This window comes from Ostrinia furnacalis, unplaced genomic scaffold (assembly GCF_004193835.3).
Source record: "Ostrinia furnacalis isolate ACB-3 unplaced genomic scaffold, ASM419383v2 OfSCF5444, whole genome shotgun sequence".
Lineage (NCBI taxonomy): Eukaryota > Metazoa > Arthropoda > Insecta > Lepidoptera > Crambidae > Ostrinia > Ostrinia furnacalis.
Window position 1 is genome coordinate 37,339 of NW_021135683.1, and position 18,074 is coordinate 55,412.

Here is an 18,074-nt window from a genome sequence, read left to right on the forward strand (position 1 = left end):
AATAGCACCTACTGTGAAATGTTTTTATAACTGAAAAAGCCAGATGTCGTTTATTATAAAAAACCATTTGTTGCCACAAAAAATTTAATGTAAAGTGATTTCACTAACCCTTCATTTAGCGCTGGTTTGTGTACAAAAAAAACAAACAATATTAACATCCTAGCAGGTCAAATACCGTAACCTAGTATTATAACCGGCAGCTTTACCCTACCTGAATACCTACATGAAAAACCTTTATTTCAAATCCTTTTTGGACATCCCCACTTGACACCACAAAAAGTCCTGGCCACGCCGAAAAAAAAACTTTTACTGACAATCGCCGTCACAACTGTCAAATCAGCCACCGCGAATCCACGATGGAGTAGCTGTAATGAATCGCGACTTCGTCTTCAACCACGACCAGGACCGACCGAGCGTGTGGTCGAGGGCTGGGACCACCCTGCATAGGTGGATGTGGGGGGCACTGTGCTGTGGGGTCCCGGGGGTCCCCTGCTACTTCTGCAACTGCTGCGAGAGGCTGGACGATGCTAATGCTGATCGGGACAGGCCTAGGGTCAATCGTGAGTGGCTTTCATGATATTAGTTTCTTAGGCATTGTGCTAACAAAGGTCAGGCTTCGAGATATTATGAAAGCTGATAACCTTTCTTAAGTACACCTTTTTCTAATGTTCCTTAGGCAAATGTGACTTATTTCAAATAAATAGTGATCAAATCTAATATAGCTTCATGGAAATTTCGTAGAAAGCCAAACGAAAAACTTGATGTACCTAGTACTTTGTCAATGTCCACCTGTTGTTGTCAAGGTTGATAAGGAACCAACATAAGTACGAAAAAGTCTACAAATGTTAATTTCGGTAAATAGCGAAAAGCAAGCACCAATGATGAAAGCAAGATTGTCTAGTAGAGACACTTATTCTGACAAGTGTTCCGTTAAGTTAAACGTTGTGAATTACTTACCGTATGGACAGCCTAGGCTTCGTTTTAAAATCCTTTTCACCTCCAACAAGAAAAACGTGGTCTTTTCCAGAAGCTACAGCGACTGCCGAGCGCATATCCCGGCCGCACAGACCTCACGCTCCCAGGGGAAGAAAGTCAACTCCTGAGATGCTGTCAGCCGTCCGCTGCGCCCTCAGCCAGCTCCAAGGAGAGCCAGCACCGCCCCTCCCTCATGCCGCCTCGGTGGGGCCCACGCCTGAACCCGGGTGAGGGGAAAAAAGGTCACGTAACTGTGGATGCGACACCAGAAACGTTTTAGTAGACATAGGATTAACCCGCGCAATCTTATTTGTCCTAGCTAGCCATTTCCCATTATTCGGGGTCGGCATTCCTAGTTCTGTCGCACCAGGACAGTCTTCAAAGTAACCAAAATATTTTAAGCTTTGTTTCCCTGTCTTAGGGGTAAAAACTTAGAAAAGCTTTGGAGCTTTTCTCACACTTATGACATATATTTTAATTGGCGTCTCTACAAAAGACTTCAACGAATCAGTCCTTTGAAATAATTTTGAATTAAAGTTATTATTACCAAATATTTTTAACTAATCATGTTATGTTAGAAAAATATAGCGTGGAATAACATTTGTTTCATAAACGTAAGGAATACTTAGATTTCGTAATTCTAGATGCTTCTAGCTCGTACACGTGAGCAACTTAAATAGTACCTTTAGTTCTGTCTATAGGATACCTCGTGGTGATAATCATTGTACAGTGTTCTTTATTATTTAGACGATGTTATTATTATGTTATTTTAATGCGTACCTTTATGTTTAATTAAAAGCTTTACCGTTAATAGTTTTTGTTCTCTAAATAACTTCCTACTTAATTTCTTATTAACTGGTATTTTTTGTTGGAAGTTGGATCGCGAATAACAATCATTTATGAGGATAAATGATATGGAAATCGTTTTATTACCTGAACTAAATACTTAAGATTAAACACCTACGTGCAAAAACACCAATAACTGATCCACTCCATCACCACACCTTGTACAGTCGGCCTTGGATAAAAGCCTTCACTGATTACAATGAGACATACCCTGTCTTTCAGGGATTCTCTTTCTTGCTGTCACTGCTAAACAATCTTGTATTTTATTGCTTATTGTAAATTAGTACTCATTAATTTTGATGCTGAAACTTTTTCAAAAAAATCTTTAAGATATAACAAGGTTTTTTTTTATAAAATAATTAAATCTTGTTCGACCTCATGCAAAACCATAACATACACAAGTTCAGATGTTCAATTTAAATTCAAATGTTCGATTAATTACAAATATTTTTGATTTATTTGAGCCGACTGTAAATTAAATTGTCTTAATTGAGCAAAAACAATTTAATGCAAACTCACGATTCGATCCGTTCGATGGATCATAACACTAAATAAGGCAGTAAATAATACGAAGGCAAAACATATTTAGGACTGTGGAAAATTCGACAATATATTTTTCAGGGTTCAATGGCCAGCATTTACATAAATCATTTCAAATCAATATTGATATTTTTCGTCATCCGTAAGGTTTTAGTTATGTCTAAATTGATTTAAGTATTTGGGTAACTAAAAAAATTCACATTGACACTAGGAAGGTATTATCTCTGATATTTTTTTCTGTACAATTTTGCATCATACACATTTGAAATTATCCAGTGTTTTTTTAAAATAGCATTGAACACATCTCCGGCCAGTCCTATTCGGAAGTGCGTGACTCTATAATGTGTTGTTTATTGCTTTATCATCGCCGAAACGTGGTGAAACATCTCCTAAACGAAAACCGCCTATTAATCAGCTGGCAGTACACAGCAATTATGCGCTTGAAGGCTGTTAATAACGGCCTGTACACGACAGCTGACTTCCAGCTTCCACCCAATACACTAAACAATGCCGTGTCTAAGTTATCATTACGTCATACGGCTCGATTACAGCCTTCTGCTTCGCGGCATCTCACGAAGAACACATAATCACAACGGCCTGAGCAGACGTCCTAGCACACCCATTAAGAAAAAAACATCCGACCCGATCATTGGATGCCAGTTGCTTGAGAAGTAAACACGCATCACGTTCCATTCTTGAATTTGAACTCGTTCCACACTTTTTCTAGTCGCGCAAAAAGTTTTCCTCATGAACCTCAGGCTGCACGTGTTTTTCGGCCAGTTCTTGTGGCTTGTCTCTGCCCTCAATGGGAAGAGCTTTCAAGGAGTTCCAGGGTACGGTCGCAACCTCGTCATCAAGGCGCTGCCGGCGATTGAAGACTACCAGAGCAATGTCTACGAAGTGTTCATGGAACCGTATCTATATGTAAGTAACTTTTGATTTTATTCATGTTGTGTGCTAAGAATCCTTCGATTTACTGATTGTCAATTGTTACCTTACCTTGTAATGACAATGCGCTCATTATGTGACCCGAGCACGTATTACAAATGTTTGGTTAGACACATTTGGTTTTACTCGTAAATAATGTCTGGGAAAGGTTAACTGCATTATCAACACGTATTCAGATGAGATTAAAAATCTGCTTAAAAATAAGATATTTTAAAATTTACGTTCAAATCATTCAAAAATGCTCAGGTATAAAAACTAACTAAGCAATTAGGCAAAAAAGAAAGAAGATTTACCAGATAGTTTTTAAACTAATTAAAATTCATCGCAAAATTGATGTAATTACCGGTCGCGTTTGAAACCAACGACACGGCCTTGTTAAAAATTCAAAGACTATCCAAGAAAATTCAGATTTATAAAAATCTCCTTATCCTGGGTTAGAAAAAGCTACCAATTAATCAAGGTATACCTACCTACTTACTAATAATTCGTTTAAGATATAATTTCATGTCGCCTTTTTTCTGCAATGTCAATAGCCTAATCCGTATAATATTAATTAATTAATTAGCTATCCGGATTAGCACTGACAACTTTAAGACCTGTAGCTGTCAACTTTTTACCGCTACGGCAGTTTGTTGAACCGCAGTCGCCAATTCGATTCTGTGTTCGAGCAATTACTTTTTTCTTGCTTTCCGGTCCGTGAACTTGAATGGTTCTGCGATTTGACATAAAAAGTTTGCCAAATTAAAGTATTTTAGAGAGAAAATTGCGCGAATGACCGGCAGTCATTGTCAATTTAAAGCAATTTGTAACTACAATAGAAACATACAATAATACTTTCCCTCGACAAAAAAAAAACAAATACAGTTAAATGAATATTCTATGGATTCATTTCATACCATAGCTCTACTTCAAAGCTAAAAAAACTAGATAAAAAATTGGCGGGAAAACTCTACGATAATTATTTTTAATTAATTTTGTAAACTGTATGCTGTCCGAAAACTAAAGGTTACCGACAAACTAGCTTAACTACCCTAAATAGGTTAACTAATTAAAAAAACTGCATACAAATAAAATAAAATATAAAATAAATCCTCCATGTATTGAAATGTCATTGCTCTACTTCAATCACAAAATTGTTGAAAAATTGGCGGGAAAACTCCACCCACGATCAACGATTCTTGCGCTATATTTAATATTATTCTAAAATGCATAACATGACTATTACAATGACAAAGGAATGGTAATTTTATTATCATAGTGAAAAACTGATTTCAGGCTGGAGAAAAGAGAACTAAAGGCGTATTTATTTACAGGACCTTAGCCGACCGGCGTTCCCCCTAACGGGCAGCCGGGCCGAGAAACAAATCGACCTGGCTTTTGTAAGTACTCGATTAAATTAATCGATTAATAATCGATAACCACCCTGCAATCTGGGTGTGTCTCTTACTTCTTTGAGATTTACCTCTTTCTTCCTATTTTACATCTTTTGTGTGAAACGCATGTAAAAACCTACTTTACTTTTTAACTGACGGCATGTAACTTTAAATGAATACTTCAACAAATTAACTCTAGGTCTGCATGAAAACAATTAACTTTCAGTCTTATCTATAATAATGAAATAAATAACAACCTCCTAATGTACATGATACAGTGTGCTGTGCACTTAAATTGCAGCCAAGGAGTTAAATTAATAAGACTAATCCAAAAATCTATTCATGTTCTAGGACTTACCTAGTCCTACCTTATACCTATTCTCTACTAGACGATGAAGGGAAATCAAATTTTCTTGTACTTATAAGATCTATCAAAAGATGTTCTACATTTCTTTATTTTAGTTCTCTTTTCTCTACATACTTACCTTCTTATAACCAAAATTTCTAACATACCTAATAAGTCTTGTTCTTTACATTATTTTTAATCTCTTTTAACGCAAGTCGATAGTAAATAAGAAGTTATGTAAAATTAATTGCATAGCCTTTGAAATAGTTTTTCCTGTAAAACAGAAGTTGATTGAGGTCAGAAATAATTACAACTATGATATTGATTTTATTTTCTTTACAATTCACAATGAAACTAATTACTGTAACCCTTCAAGGTCTTTTGTAACTAAAACTGCTATTAATTTGCGATCATGCTGTGACGTCATTGATTAGTTTTTAATAATCTTACCGTAATTATTATCTTTATTAACTTCCTCCTCATTCATACTAGCTTCCTTGATTCCTATGCATGACAAAATCTCTATGATCGCTATGACAATGGCCAATTTAATGGCAAAATTTTCAAATGCCGTGTTAAATGACCAAGACTTATGAAACAAAACATGAATTTAAATTTTATTAATTGCGTGCTATGAATATCTTTCCCATCGCACTTCATTAATTAAAAATCCGAAGCGTTTTTGTTTTGAACGTTTTTAATTAACGCCGTCATACAGGAAGACCGTTAATTTTTTTTTGTTTTTCAAAACAAATCTATCTAGCCTGTGCCTAACACTGAAGTCACTAAACGTTTTTGTGGGGTCTTTAAAAACTTAGAAAATCTTTCATTAGAGTCCATTTTATTTACGACTGTAGATATAATATGTAACTATCTAGTTTTTAGAGTGTTAACATCGGTAGCCGCATTCATCAGCTTAAATCCTAATCCCTAATCAAATTAAAAGTCTGTTTACCCGCCTGAAGAATCGAACCTAAGGTATTCTGATGAAACACTCACTCTTCGCTAACCACTAGGCATATTGGATCTATAGTTTTGCCATTTATTTTTGTTGTGCCATTTAATATAATTATGCTATTATTTGTTATGCAAGTCGATCCCTACGGCTTATAATGATCACAATAATGTCAATATTAATTTATTATCATTTGAGATGACTAACACCTTGAGCTGATGTGTCTGGGTTATGTCACAGGTCCCGTGTTAATGCCGTTGCGTGCGGGTAAACGCTGATGATAAACCGGCCTGACGAGACCAAGGACGCGTAATTGACGAATCTAATAGACCAAGGGTTATTTTATGGGGAAATAGCACAGATGTTCAATCGTTATTTATAAAGCAAAAAAAACTAATCCGTATATTAGCAAATATCAAGCCCAAAGACAGTTGTAAACCTTATTTTCAAAAGTACAAAATTCTAACCTTGCCTTGTATCTACATTTTAAATATTTGTAAATTTGTCCGCTCCCACTTTGAGTTTTTTACCAAACGCGAAGAATCATGTCCACAATATAATTTGAGAAATAAAAATAAATTAAAAATACCAACCATCCGCCTAAATTTATCTTCTTCAAGCACATACAATATGGCCATAAAAATATATAACAAATTGCCCGATCATTTATTAAAAGAAAATAATAATAGTAAATTCATAACAGGACTAAAAAAGCTACTAACTACAAAATGCTATTACACCATAAAAGAATATTTAGACGATAAAATTCATTAGCGATGTACCTAAACTATAATTTTCTATCTATGATAAAAAGAAGCCTCCTCTCTTATACATTTTTAGTTTGCAGCGCCCAACAGGGTCCTTAATGATCTCCAAATATAACTATGTAACACCTAAATGTACTATTAAGGAAGCAATAAACTTATTGAGTATTGAGTATATACGTCTATAATGTTTATTACTTTAACCTGAAACTCGATAATTGTACTCAAAGCTTAAAACGATGCTCGAAAATTAATACCTATAAACCTTTACAAATTATGGTCAAGTAATCCCTTATCCCGCAGCAATGTGCGATTAGCGAACCCCAATTGGCGATTCGGGCTATCTGCATGTTATACCGGTTTCTCTTTCTTAAAATACAATTTTACCAGTCGTGATTATAGTATTACAGACTAATAAATTGCTCTAGCATGACACTAAACAATCTTCAATGCTAAAATTAAATATCAGAAAAACGCTCAAAAGGTTTTAATACGCAGTAGGTTTACGAAGTTTTTGACGCCTACATAAATATTTATAGCAATCTCTTACACTTTACAGTAATGAGCCATGTTTTACTTTTGACTTAAAAACAAGCATTATTTTGTAATCCAATCATAGTTTAAACATTTTGTAAGTTTAGTTTTAATGTACCTACATTAATTTGCAGATTAAAGATATCAAATAATTATGCACAAACAAAAAAGTTTCGTAATATAATTTTTAAACTTGTAAGTAACTTTGCCGTTGTATAATTTTCAGGCGCCACGCTCGGCTCCTGGGCTACAAGCGATCGTCCACCTGCGCCCTGACGCGGAATCTGGCGTCGAAGGGACTCTCATATTCACTCAAATCGTGCCCAATGGTCCGGTGACCGTGGAAGGCAACGTGACGGGGTTGGCCCCCGGCTTGCATGGGGTCCACGTCCACCAGACTGGCGCCATCGATGATAATTGCAACGATATAGGCCCGCACTTCATTGCTTACTACGTGAGTATGACTTTAAAATACTTGACAGACTGCAGAACAATATGAATCTGGCACAGCCAGCAAATAAGTTTGCTTATTTTACCTAGCTGCCTAAGTAGGTACGTCGTGACCATTATAATATCATTAAGGCCAAAGTAACTGTAACACCCTTAACATCAACAAAAGTAAGTAGGTAGGTAGTTATTCTAAGATTGCTTTAGCTGTTATTTGCACATTTTTCTCCAACTAAAGGGTTTTATTTAATGCTTCTGAAATCACATTTTTATTTACGCCACATTAAGATTTATCAACCTCGCGAGAACATTTAAGATTATACTTAAATTTTTACTTGATTACCAGCAGTACCAGTACTTATCAAGCAATTAAAAACAAATTGCGACGATGGCATATGAAGGTGATCACTGTGGCGCCTTACCTACTTAATTGGTTGCATTTTTGCTAACAAATCTATAGTCTAATGTACTGTTAACTACAGGAACTTTAAAAAAATTTCGTCTCATGAGTGGGTAGGTAGATACCTAATATACGGTTATAAAATGTTAATTACTCATTTTCATCGCCAGGGCCGTCACGGAGGGCCGCGCGACCACATCCGTCATGTCGGAGACCTTGGCAACATAAAAGCCGAGGAAGGCCCAGTCACCGTGAAAATCGTTGACCACCTGATCTCCCTAGCTGGCCCGCGGTCCATCGTGGGCCGGTCGCTGGCCATCTCCAAAGATGAAGACGACTACGGCCGGTCCAGCACTGAAGATAGCACGATGACTGGTACATCAGGCCCTGCTGTGGCTTGTGGGGTCATTGGGTACCTGAACTAGATTAAGTGATGCTGTGTTTGATTGGTGATGATGAATTAAATGACGAATTTGTATTAATTTAATGACTTTGTTAAGAGCCTTCTAATGTTTTGTAGGCAATTCCCAATATAAATGAATTTGCTAATAGTTTTTTCCTTAACATAGAGGAATTCTTCATTCAACTTTTGTTTATTTGACCTCCAAGTACAGTCGCGGAATGAAAAGGTTCGTCAGTTTTCAAATTGATTCCTTCAACGAATCGCGAGCACATATTACCTTTTGAAACTATGTTACTGAATAATCTCGAGTTAGAGAAAATAATCTTTAGCTGTTCGTCAGTAAAGTTCAAAATTATTCAGATCAAAGTTGTTTGACGATTTATCTTGTCAAGGAGATTATTATGATTGATAAACTTAAACCTTCTTGTTGGTTGAAACTGCCATTATTATTTCTATTAAAAAAAAACTACATTTTGTAACATTGCACTGATGGGATAGAAAAATAAACAAGCAAAACCTTATTCGTTAGCAAACGTCATTTATTTATTTAAATGTTAGCAGCACTGTTTCTTGCACGGTTATGTTGGCAAGTTTGACTCTTACAATATCTAGTGCAAGCGAAAACCGACACTAAGGTGACAAACCTTTTCATTCCGCGACTGTACATAATAGGTACATACAGGGTGGAATTTTGTAATGACACCTGGAGGGAAAGTACTCTTAATATTGTAGAAAGAATTTTTTTCTCAAAAAAAACATTCCTTTATTTTTGAAAAGAAATAGAACTGCATACCTCTTTAATTGAACATTTCAGAGATTTGATTTGAAATTCTATTGCAACATCTGTGTATAAAATGTTTCCATAAAGGCAATGGACATAGTGTAGGTACCTAGTAAAGAAAATGAGAGTATTGTTTATAATATGCGATAATTTGGTTACGTATCACATCTAATTAAATTAATTTTGTTCTTGTACTAATTGGACAAAGTGACATGAAAAATACTTGCCCCGAAAACGGCAGTTAATTTATCAATTGCTTTGCAATTTTCCAATTATGAAATAAACGAATTTTATGATTAAAATTTTAATGTGCGTGAAGCTACATGCTAACAATTAATTGTGGACTATTGTATGATACTAAAATGATAATACAATCATCACGCGTAACTAAGTTAGTCCTTTGATAAGATTGATCTTGCAGTTTAATGTGAGTTTAATCATGATTTTATCAGTTATAGGCGCCATTTGGCAGATAACCAATCATTCTAATAATTTATAACTAATAAATCCTTTCGTCCCTATCTACACCAGCCTATAGGCAAGTTAATATAAAATATTATCAAGGACTGCATTAAAATAAAATCATAAAAATAAAGTAAATTGATTTATTTCAAAGAATATACAAAACTGTAACAAAAAATGATAAAAGTTCGACTTTGGAGCACCAAGATTGTGATTTCAAAAAAAGCAATAACAAAAGTTGTCCTTACATAATTATTGTGATTTCGTATAAATAACCTAGTTGTGCCTATACCAGCAATATAATAAATTACTTATTTTAATGAGACGGACGGCCGATTCCAGTTCATAGTATATTTTGACAAACTTGCAAGGCTTTCAGTGTTAACCCCTTGAGGTCCGCCCATTATGAACTAAGGCTAATTTAGTTATTTACTGGAGACCGATGGAAGCGACTAAGCCGTCCACTTTAGCGATGTAGGCCTTCTGGGCATCCTCCTTGCCAGTGCCCTTCTTGTTGGACCACGCCTCGAACTTGGCCTTGCCTTTGAAGTCTAGCATGCCGGGTTTGTCTGGAAAGAAAAACATAATATGAAGTCACGATTCTGTAACGTCAGTTAGCAAAAAACGGAACTAATAACCCAGCATTGATAGTAGCGCCCTCCTGTAAATGTCATAGCTGGGACGGTTCAGTGTTGCCAACACACTGTGTTGGACATCTATGATTATACTCGTACTCTGTGTAGCGATTTGAATAGATTGAGACTGGACAAATATTTCCAGTTTCTTAGAAAGTTATTGTGTAATGGAATAATTGACCAGTTGGACAAAATGTCATTAAAAACACATGCCCCGAAAACTCCACATAATTAGTTATGTATTACATGTGTTATTTGTGAGTAAGTGTCCAGTTACAGTTAAGTAATTTAATGACTAACAATTTTATTGTAACTTATGTTCGTAAAAGCTACATGGTAACAATTTATTTGTTGGACCATTATGATAATTATGATTATGCAATCATCACTGACTGAGTAACTAAGTTTCCTCATTTGATAAGATTGATCTACCTACTCGTAGCATAATCAAGAATTAAAAGATCTCGCTAGTATTAATTACAATTAAATCGTTTCATCTAAATCTACTTCGAATTTCGTACCGCCTAGGTGTGTTCATCAGAAATAATGTAGGATAATAGGATTCTAATGGTTAAAGAATTTTTTATATCGGTCCAGTAGTTTCGGAGCCTATTCGATACAGAAAATCAAATCTTTCCTCCTTATAATATTAGTGTAGAATAGGTGTAGATAAAGGAAACTGCATTAAAATAAAACCATAAAAATAAAGTAAATAATTTATTTCAAAGAATAATACAAAACTGTAACAAAGAAATGCAGAAAGTATGACTTTAAAGCACCAAGATTGTGATTTCAAAAAAAGAAATAACAAAAGTTGTCCTTACATAATTATTGTGATTTCGTATAAATAACTTAATGTGCCTATACCAGCAATATAATAAATTACTTATTTTAATGAGACGGACTTCCAATTCCTGTTCAAAGTTGTTTAAAAATAACAAACTTGCAAGGCTTTAGTGTTAACCCTTTGCGGTCCGCCCATTAAAAACTAAAGCTAATTTTGCACCCGACAAGAATGTTGTGAAACCGGTTATGGGCAGTTAGGTCGCGAAGAACGCCCGGGAAAAGTGTTCCGTCGCAGTTGGCTGGTCCCGTCGAGTCGATTACTAGTGTACGGTTACTGGAGGCCGATGGAAGCGACCAGACTCTCTACTTTCGCGATGTAGGCTTTCTGAGCGTCATCCTTGGAAGTGCCACTCTTCTTCGACCACGCTTCGAACTTGGCCTTGCCCTTCAGGTCGAGGAAACCGGGCTTGTCTGGAAAGACAGATATTCATGAGGATTATAGATAACCTGTGCAACGATTTGAATAGATTGAGACTCGATACTATACTACTGTCTGAGATTGGTAAAAGTTTTAAGACTTGCCAGGCTTTTACCGTTGTTGAGTAGGTTGTACAAATATCACCGGCTATCGTATAGGTAACTGTTACGAAATTCCAATGTGACGCACAGGACATCTGTTTAGTTGCATGTAAATTCAAAAGGCAATTTATGTAAATGTGAAAATTATTTTTAGATATAGACAAAGACAACTTTTTTAGCAAACCAATCAGTTACTTACATCTTTTTCTTATAAATAAAAATTAATTGATATTTGATTGTCTCGCTAAAACTCGTTCGGCTGGACCGATTTGGCAAATTTTTGTCTTGAAATATTTGTGAAAGTTCAGGGAAGGTTATAACAATGAAAAAACACATATTTTCTATATAAAAAAATGAGGCAATACAAAGTTCGCTGGGACAGCTAGTATAAACATATTTTTTATTGAAACGTATTCTTTCATCTATGACAACAATCTGAGTTACAAGTTCATCAGACTGTTCTCAAATTTTCACTGTTACAATCTCAGCAACTTCAGCAATGCCTGACGCTTGGGCATGTTGTCGGAACGGAAACGATACACATTCCACGCGTGATGCAACGCACTGATCGAGATGATCCAGTGAATCGAGTATTTAGTGGTTAATAGACTTTCTTTTCTTCTTTGATCGTTAGCTACGTCACGGTAACGTGGCTACGTGATATGATATGATATTCAAAAGAATATAACTAAATAAACAGTGGAAACACACCACTTATCAATTCAGACTTAGTTTAAGTTAAAAAAGTAAAGACATGCTAATAAAATAATAAGGATGATGTTTGAAATCCAATGTATACCTACCTAGGTCTTTACATTTTGTACCTATACCACATTTTATTTATTCCAATAGTAATATTCCACATTCGTTGATAAGGGGTGACCTAAAAATCATCGATCAATTTATATCACAATCCGATAGCAAAAAATACTTTTCTATCACTTTTAATCGTAATTCTTTTGAAAATACTCGTGATTAGAAACTTAATAGTATTATTAGATAATTTCTGATTAACCCGATATGCTCACTAATTACTTTAATTACTAATAGAAACCGGCGTCTAATATTTTCTTTGAAAACAAATACCTAAATGTAATTAGCTAGAAAATATTACATCAGATTAGGCTAAAATTTTTATCAAAATACGCGCGAGAGAAGCCGCGGGCAAATGCTAGTAAAGTCCGTTATTTCTTTTAATCCTTTCCTATAGTTTTGATTTAATCCTCAAGATAAGCACTACCAACACGTAGGTATTTGCATACGTACAAAAGGAGTGACTTTTCCTGCCAACTTAAAGTGCCACGTTTCCTTGACCTTGCCGGGCGACAATACTCCATTATTAAACGAAACAATGGATGAACTTTTGGCACTGTTATGAAACATTACTCAATAATTTCCAAATATAAATTCGGGTACACGTTTGCGATCAAAGTTCTTCAATTGGTTTTCTATATGCATTTTATTGCTCTGAAAAGGGGAATATTTCTTTAGCTGCTAAAGGAATATTAAACCTACTCAATCTTCATTCATTGGAGGCCAAGCTGTAGATCCTGGATATACAGGAGTTGCAGTGGTGACAAAGTGTGTATAAAGTCTTTTTTTCTATGGGAATATTCCCCCCTTTAGCTAGTATCTAAGCTAGTTCCCTCTACTACAATTAATGCGCCAAGTAGAAATTAGCAACAGTATTTTTAGTATTCCTATGGCTAATGGTTGTACTGTGTACAGCCATTATTGATGACGATTTCGTCATATTGAAAACGATTTTAATGGGCGTTGACTCATATCAAATTAGAGTGTAGTCATCCTGCAGTGCAGATTAAAATGATCTGATGATTATGATGGATAAGGACTTAAATGACGTGGCTACACTGGCTAGTTGGCTACATTGGTGCGGTCTGCGTCACCTGCGTAGTTCCAAGAGTCAGTGTCTCTGAATCTTCAGATCTGGATTGTATCCTTGTCTACTGGTAATAAGGTTTAAAGTAGCGTGAATATTCACTGGCAGGTTTGACGATGGTGGCTTGCTTAAACAGACCATACAGCCCCAAGAGGTCTCAGGTCATCTCTGAACTTCAGATCTGGATTGTATCCTTGTCTACAGGTAATAGGGTAGAAAATGGAGTAGCTTCGCACTGGCTGGGTCAGTGTCGCCGACGGTGGCCTGCTTGAACATTGGGCCAACATGTACCTACAGTTCCAAGAGCTTTGGTCTTTAACTGGAGGTCAATCCCTGTACTGTAACGCTTTGTCTACTGGTGATAAGATCTAAAATGGCGTGGCTACTCACTGGCGGGGTCAGCGTCGCCGACAGTGGCTTGCTTGAACAGAGCATACAGCTCCAAGAGGTCAGCATCACTGGGCAGGGACTTTAGGTTCTTGACCTTGGCGGCGGCGGCATCGAATTGCTGGAATCAGAAATCGTTACGCACTGTTACAAGAAAAACTATAATCTAAGATAAGGTGCTCATAACGACTCTGGTTGTATTGTAAGTACCAGCACTTCCAAATAAAAATTAAGTCTTGATACAGTACAGAATAGGGTTAAAATTTCAAAAAAGTTTACACTGTACCAGGCACAAACTACATAATTTTCATTCGCTGAGCTTTAAGACATCGCTCATCGGATCAAAGGTATACCTACGTATCCTCTGAATCACGGGATTATATTTCTTTTCTAACAATTCTATTGTTTCTTTCTTTCTTTCTTTCTATTGGGACATCTATTCTATTCTACCTCATTGAGGTGAAACTGTCAAAATCTCTAACTACTAGACAACAGAGCTTCCGATATTAATTTCATATGCAAACAACACGCAAACGATTCACAAGAACGTGGCGCTTCAAAACTTATTATAAGACGAATCAACAAACTATCATCATACTCGTATTATGTCATACAAGCTATGACGCGAATGAAACCTCTTAAAGTCTGCATAAAAATACATAATTGCCTTAAGTACTTGAAGGTCAGACAGGTTTATGGTAAATTACAAAAAACGTTTGCTGCCTGCGTACAAAGTTCAAGTTTAGCTGTTTTCTTAGAAGTAAAACACTACTTGTAACTTGTTCCAGCTAACATCCTAATTATGCTACACCTAAATAATATTTCTTTATTCAATTCAAAAGAGAGTAATGGCCGTTTTCACCATCAATCCCTAATTTTTAAGTGATCCCTATGAAAACAAAATTCCTGTTATGTGTTACCATAGGGGCCACTTAAAAAGATCACACGTCTATCAGATCTGGACCAAAAATAAATGTGCCAGTTTTAAATTAATTAATTATGTCATGTTACAATCACATGCTACTTCATCACAGTTTTTATTACCTACAATTTAATAAAACCAATCAGAATTCTGTTATCAATTTTAATTTATCTTTCCTGTTTTATAATAACCACCTTTTGCAACAACAAACTACTTTAGGGAATTTTTTTTAAAGCATTTCATATTAAAACATATTTAAAATTTACGTTTGGTTACTTTTGACTCTTAATTAGTCCCAATACCTGACCAATGTCTAGTGAGAACTACATTTACTATAAAATTACTAATTTAGCTTAAAGATGGAAAATACATATTGATTAATTTGTTGCTATTGCTAAGTCAAAATGTGCAAGTGCACAGTGAAAGTCACTCTTATTTCTTGGGCAATAATAGTGACTTCAAAGTAAATAGTTACACCTGATGAGCAGTGTGAAATTATATTATTTGCTCATAGTGCCTTACCTCGTAAGCAACAGAAAATAACAAAAGTAAAATATTTATATGGCAATAAAATATTTATTGCGCTTAGCATGTTTCATACAAAGATTGGGTAAGTATGAGATTTGAAAACATACATTATTTTGTAAAAGTTAAAAAGTAATCAATTTAAATCATCAATCCTTACTAATGTCTTCTGATAAAGGAATTAATACCTATTATCGTGGGACAAAGGTTGATGTCTGCTTAATTTTTTTCCACCTGGCAGTTATCCTCGTAGCGCCCACGCGCCTTTTGATAACCCAAAATAAACATGGCGACTACAGCCCAGAACTTTTTTCAACTAACTTTCAATTACCGCCCATGCGCCTTTCAGAAGGCCATATTATTAAACTTTGTCTAGATTTTTGAAATTTCGCGGCTTAAAGAAATAATTTAATTCGATTTCTGAACGAAATATTAGGGAACAGTTTCCGGTATGCTACCATTGGCTGTCACAATTGACAGATGGGATTTTTTGAAAAATGGCCGGCGGTATGGACGGCTCACTAACACGTACTTAGTAAATCGCATTTTTTTATGATAATCCGTGGTTGTCGAGTATGTTTTTATGCAAAAAGTTGCTAACGAATAGGTATTACTTAAATAGAGATAATTACTTTGCATTTTTAGGGCAGAAATTCTGCGAAATCTTGGTTTGAAATAATATGTACTTTGTGAAGGCGGTTGGGTCGAAGCAAGTACTAAAAATATCATNGGAATATTACTAATATAAAAATGCAACTTATCTTTCACTAATAATTAATTTAATTAATTAATTATTTGTCGGCCGTTTGGTGTAGTAGTTCTAAAAGGGACTACTATGCCGAGAGGTCCCGGGTTCGATTCCCAGCCGGGCAGAAATTGAAATGATGAATTTTAATTTCTGTGATGGGTCTGGGTGTTACTAGTATAATATGTATGTATTTAAAACGTATATAATGTAGTATATCCGTTAAGCGAGCACCCATAACACAAGCATATTAATTGCTTACTATGGGGCTAGATAGCGTTATGTGTGAAATTGTTTAAAAATATTTATTATATTTATTATTATTATTAATTTAATACTCTTTACACTACTAATTTTTTGTATTATTTAATTTTACATCACTTAATACTTCCTTTTAATCTAGAATTAGTGGCCCAATGGCCTTTGTAAAGAACAAAAGGTAGACAAATAATTGAATTTAAAAACTCATATCATAATTATACCCTGAAAGTTTCACTTCAAACCGGTAACTCTAACACATACGAATTTCAACTCAAAATCTTGGGCTGATAGGACTATAACTATAAGTCCTATAAGAAGGACGGTCGGGTCGTAGTTAAAGAGGATCCAAAAAATCCGTGGGCGCTACGAGGTTATTAGATGAATCATTGAAAGATTCCATGAATTTAGTGCAGTGAGTCACTAATGCTAATAGTTGAACAGATTTTGATACAATACATAACATTAACATACATAATTATTATTAATCTCAAAAATAGAAACTGCAATAAGTAAACACAATGTAATCAGAAATTAAATTGATTGAATAAATAATGTAGGTAAGTATCAAAAGTTACTAACAAATAGATACAAATTCCAGAAATGAAATTTCATTTTTCAAATACACAGCTTTATCAGGTCAATGTCAAATCAATAACTTATCTTATATAAATGACTCATAGAATAATGGCACTGAAACAAAATTTAACAGAAACTAGACATGATAATCTAACCCTGGTAACTTGGTTTCTGTGTTGTTTATAAATAGTTATCAGGTCTAAAAATGATTGATAAAAACTTGTTTTAAACTTATCTGTTTCTTATTATGCAGTTATTTCAATTACTTTTAAAAATATATTTTATTACTCACCTCCTGGAGAGACATGATGTGTGGTCTTGGAAAAGGTGGGGTACCTATAAAATGCAAATTATAACTTTACACAATGTACAGGTCAAACTTTTCGTTGAATTATCTTAGGAGAAAAAACTTTCGCAAAATAACCTCTAAAAAGTGCCGACAACTGATGGCCACATAACACATAAAATCGATTTACAATGACTATGCAAAGGTATTTTAATCAAAGATGAACTATTGTTGAACAGTGAAATACAATTAAAAAGCGATTATGATGAACACGTCACAACTTACTGAAGTAGAAATGAACACGACTGCACGACCCGGTAACCCGTTAGGAACTAAATAAAACTACTTCGCGTCGCGCTGTACAGAGATTATTCAACAAACGGCCTTTATCGTTGCGTTTCATGTAGCACCGTAAAATATAAACGGAGGGTAAAATCGAGCGAATAATTGTAAAACTGGCTTTGTAAAATTTTTTGAGAGACCGTCTCAGACTGAAATATGACGTAAATGACGTTGATGACAGATGACAGAAGTCATTTACAGAACTGTGAAATCGTATTGGTCTCTATTGTACTGAAAATAGATGTCAATATTCATCGATGAATTGGAGGGTTCATGTTTATGAGAAATGTTCTGAAATCGTTTGAAATCCAAAAAAAATCTTTAAAAAAAATTGGAGATAAGTTCAAAAAAGGAGA

At 35.1% G+C, this 18,074-nt stretch overlaps 3 protein-coding genes across 5 annotated transcripts; 2 read left to right on the top strand and 1 right to left on the bottom strand.

Moving 5' to 3' along the window:
- Positions 1–290: 290 nt before the first annotated feature.
- Positions 291–1,580, top strand: LOC114361198 (uncharacterized). The gene is made up of 2 exons (XM_028316175.1): positions 291–560; positions 1,028–1,580. Exons 1-2 carry the CDS (start codon positions 371–373, stop codon positions 1,204–1,206), a joined length of 369 nt encoding a protein of 122 aa, XP_028171976.1. The 5' UTR covers positions 291–370; the 3' UTR covers positions 1,207–1,580.
- A 1,117-nt stretch (positions 1,581–2,697) lies between these two features.
- On the top strand, positions 2,698–8,610 carry LOC114361201 (superoxide dismutase [Cu-Zn]). 2 transcript variants are annotated; one of them, XM_028316177.1, is made up of 4 exons: positions 2,873–3,285; positions 4,623–4,688; positions 7,508–7,735; positions 8,299–8,610. In XM_028316177.1, the coding sequence occupies exons 1-4, from the start codon at positions 3,109–3,111 to the stop codon at positions 8,551–8,553; spliced, it is 726 nt and encodes a 241-aa protein (XP_028171978.1). In that variant the 5' UTR covers positions 2,873–3,108; the 3' UTR covers positions 8,554–8,610. The 2 variants fall into 2 exon arrangements, with proteins under 2 accessions (XP_028171979.1, XP_028171978.1); XM_028316178.1 differs by lacking the exon at positions 4,623–4,688 and having other exon boundaries at positions 2,698–3,285.
- Positions 8,611–10,022: 1,412 nt separating this feature from the next.
- ACBP (acyl-CoA binding protein) lies at positions 10,023–17,870 on the bottom strand. Of its 2 annotated transcripts, none has more exons than XM_028316159.1 (4): positions 17,662–17,870; positions 17,383–17,426; positions 14,065–14,182; positions 10,023–10,343 (listed from the first exon to the last, which is right to left on the bottom strand). In XM_028316159.1, exons 2-4 carry the CDS (start codon positions 17,395–17,397, stop codon positions 10,204–10,206), a joined length of 273 nt encoding a protein of 90 aa, XP_028171960.1. In that variant the 5' UTR covers positions 17,398–17,426; positions 17,662–17,870; the 3' UTR covers positions 10,023–10,203. The 2 variants fall into 2 exon arrangements, with proteins under 2 accessions (XP_028171960.1, XP_028171958.1); XM_028316157.1 differs by lacking the exon at positions 10,023–10,343 and adding an exon at positions 11,256–11,666 and having other exon boundaries at positions 17,662–17,869.
- Between the last annotated feature and the right edge of the window lie 204 nt (positions 17,871–18,074).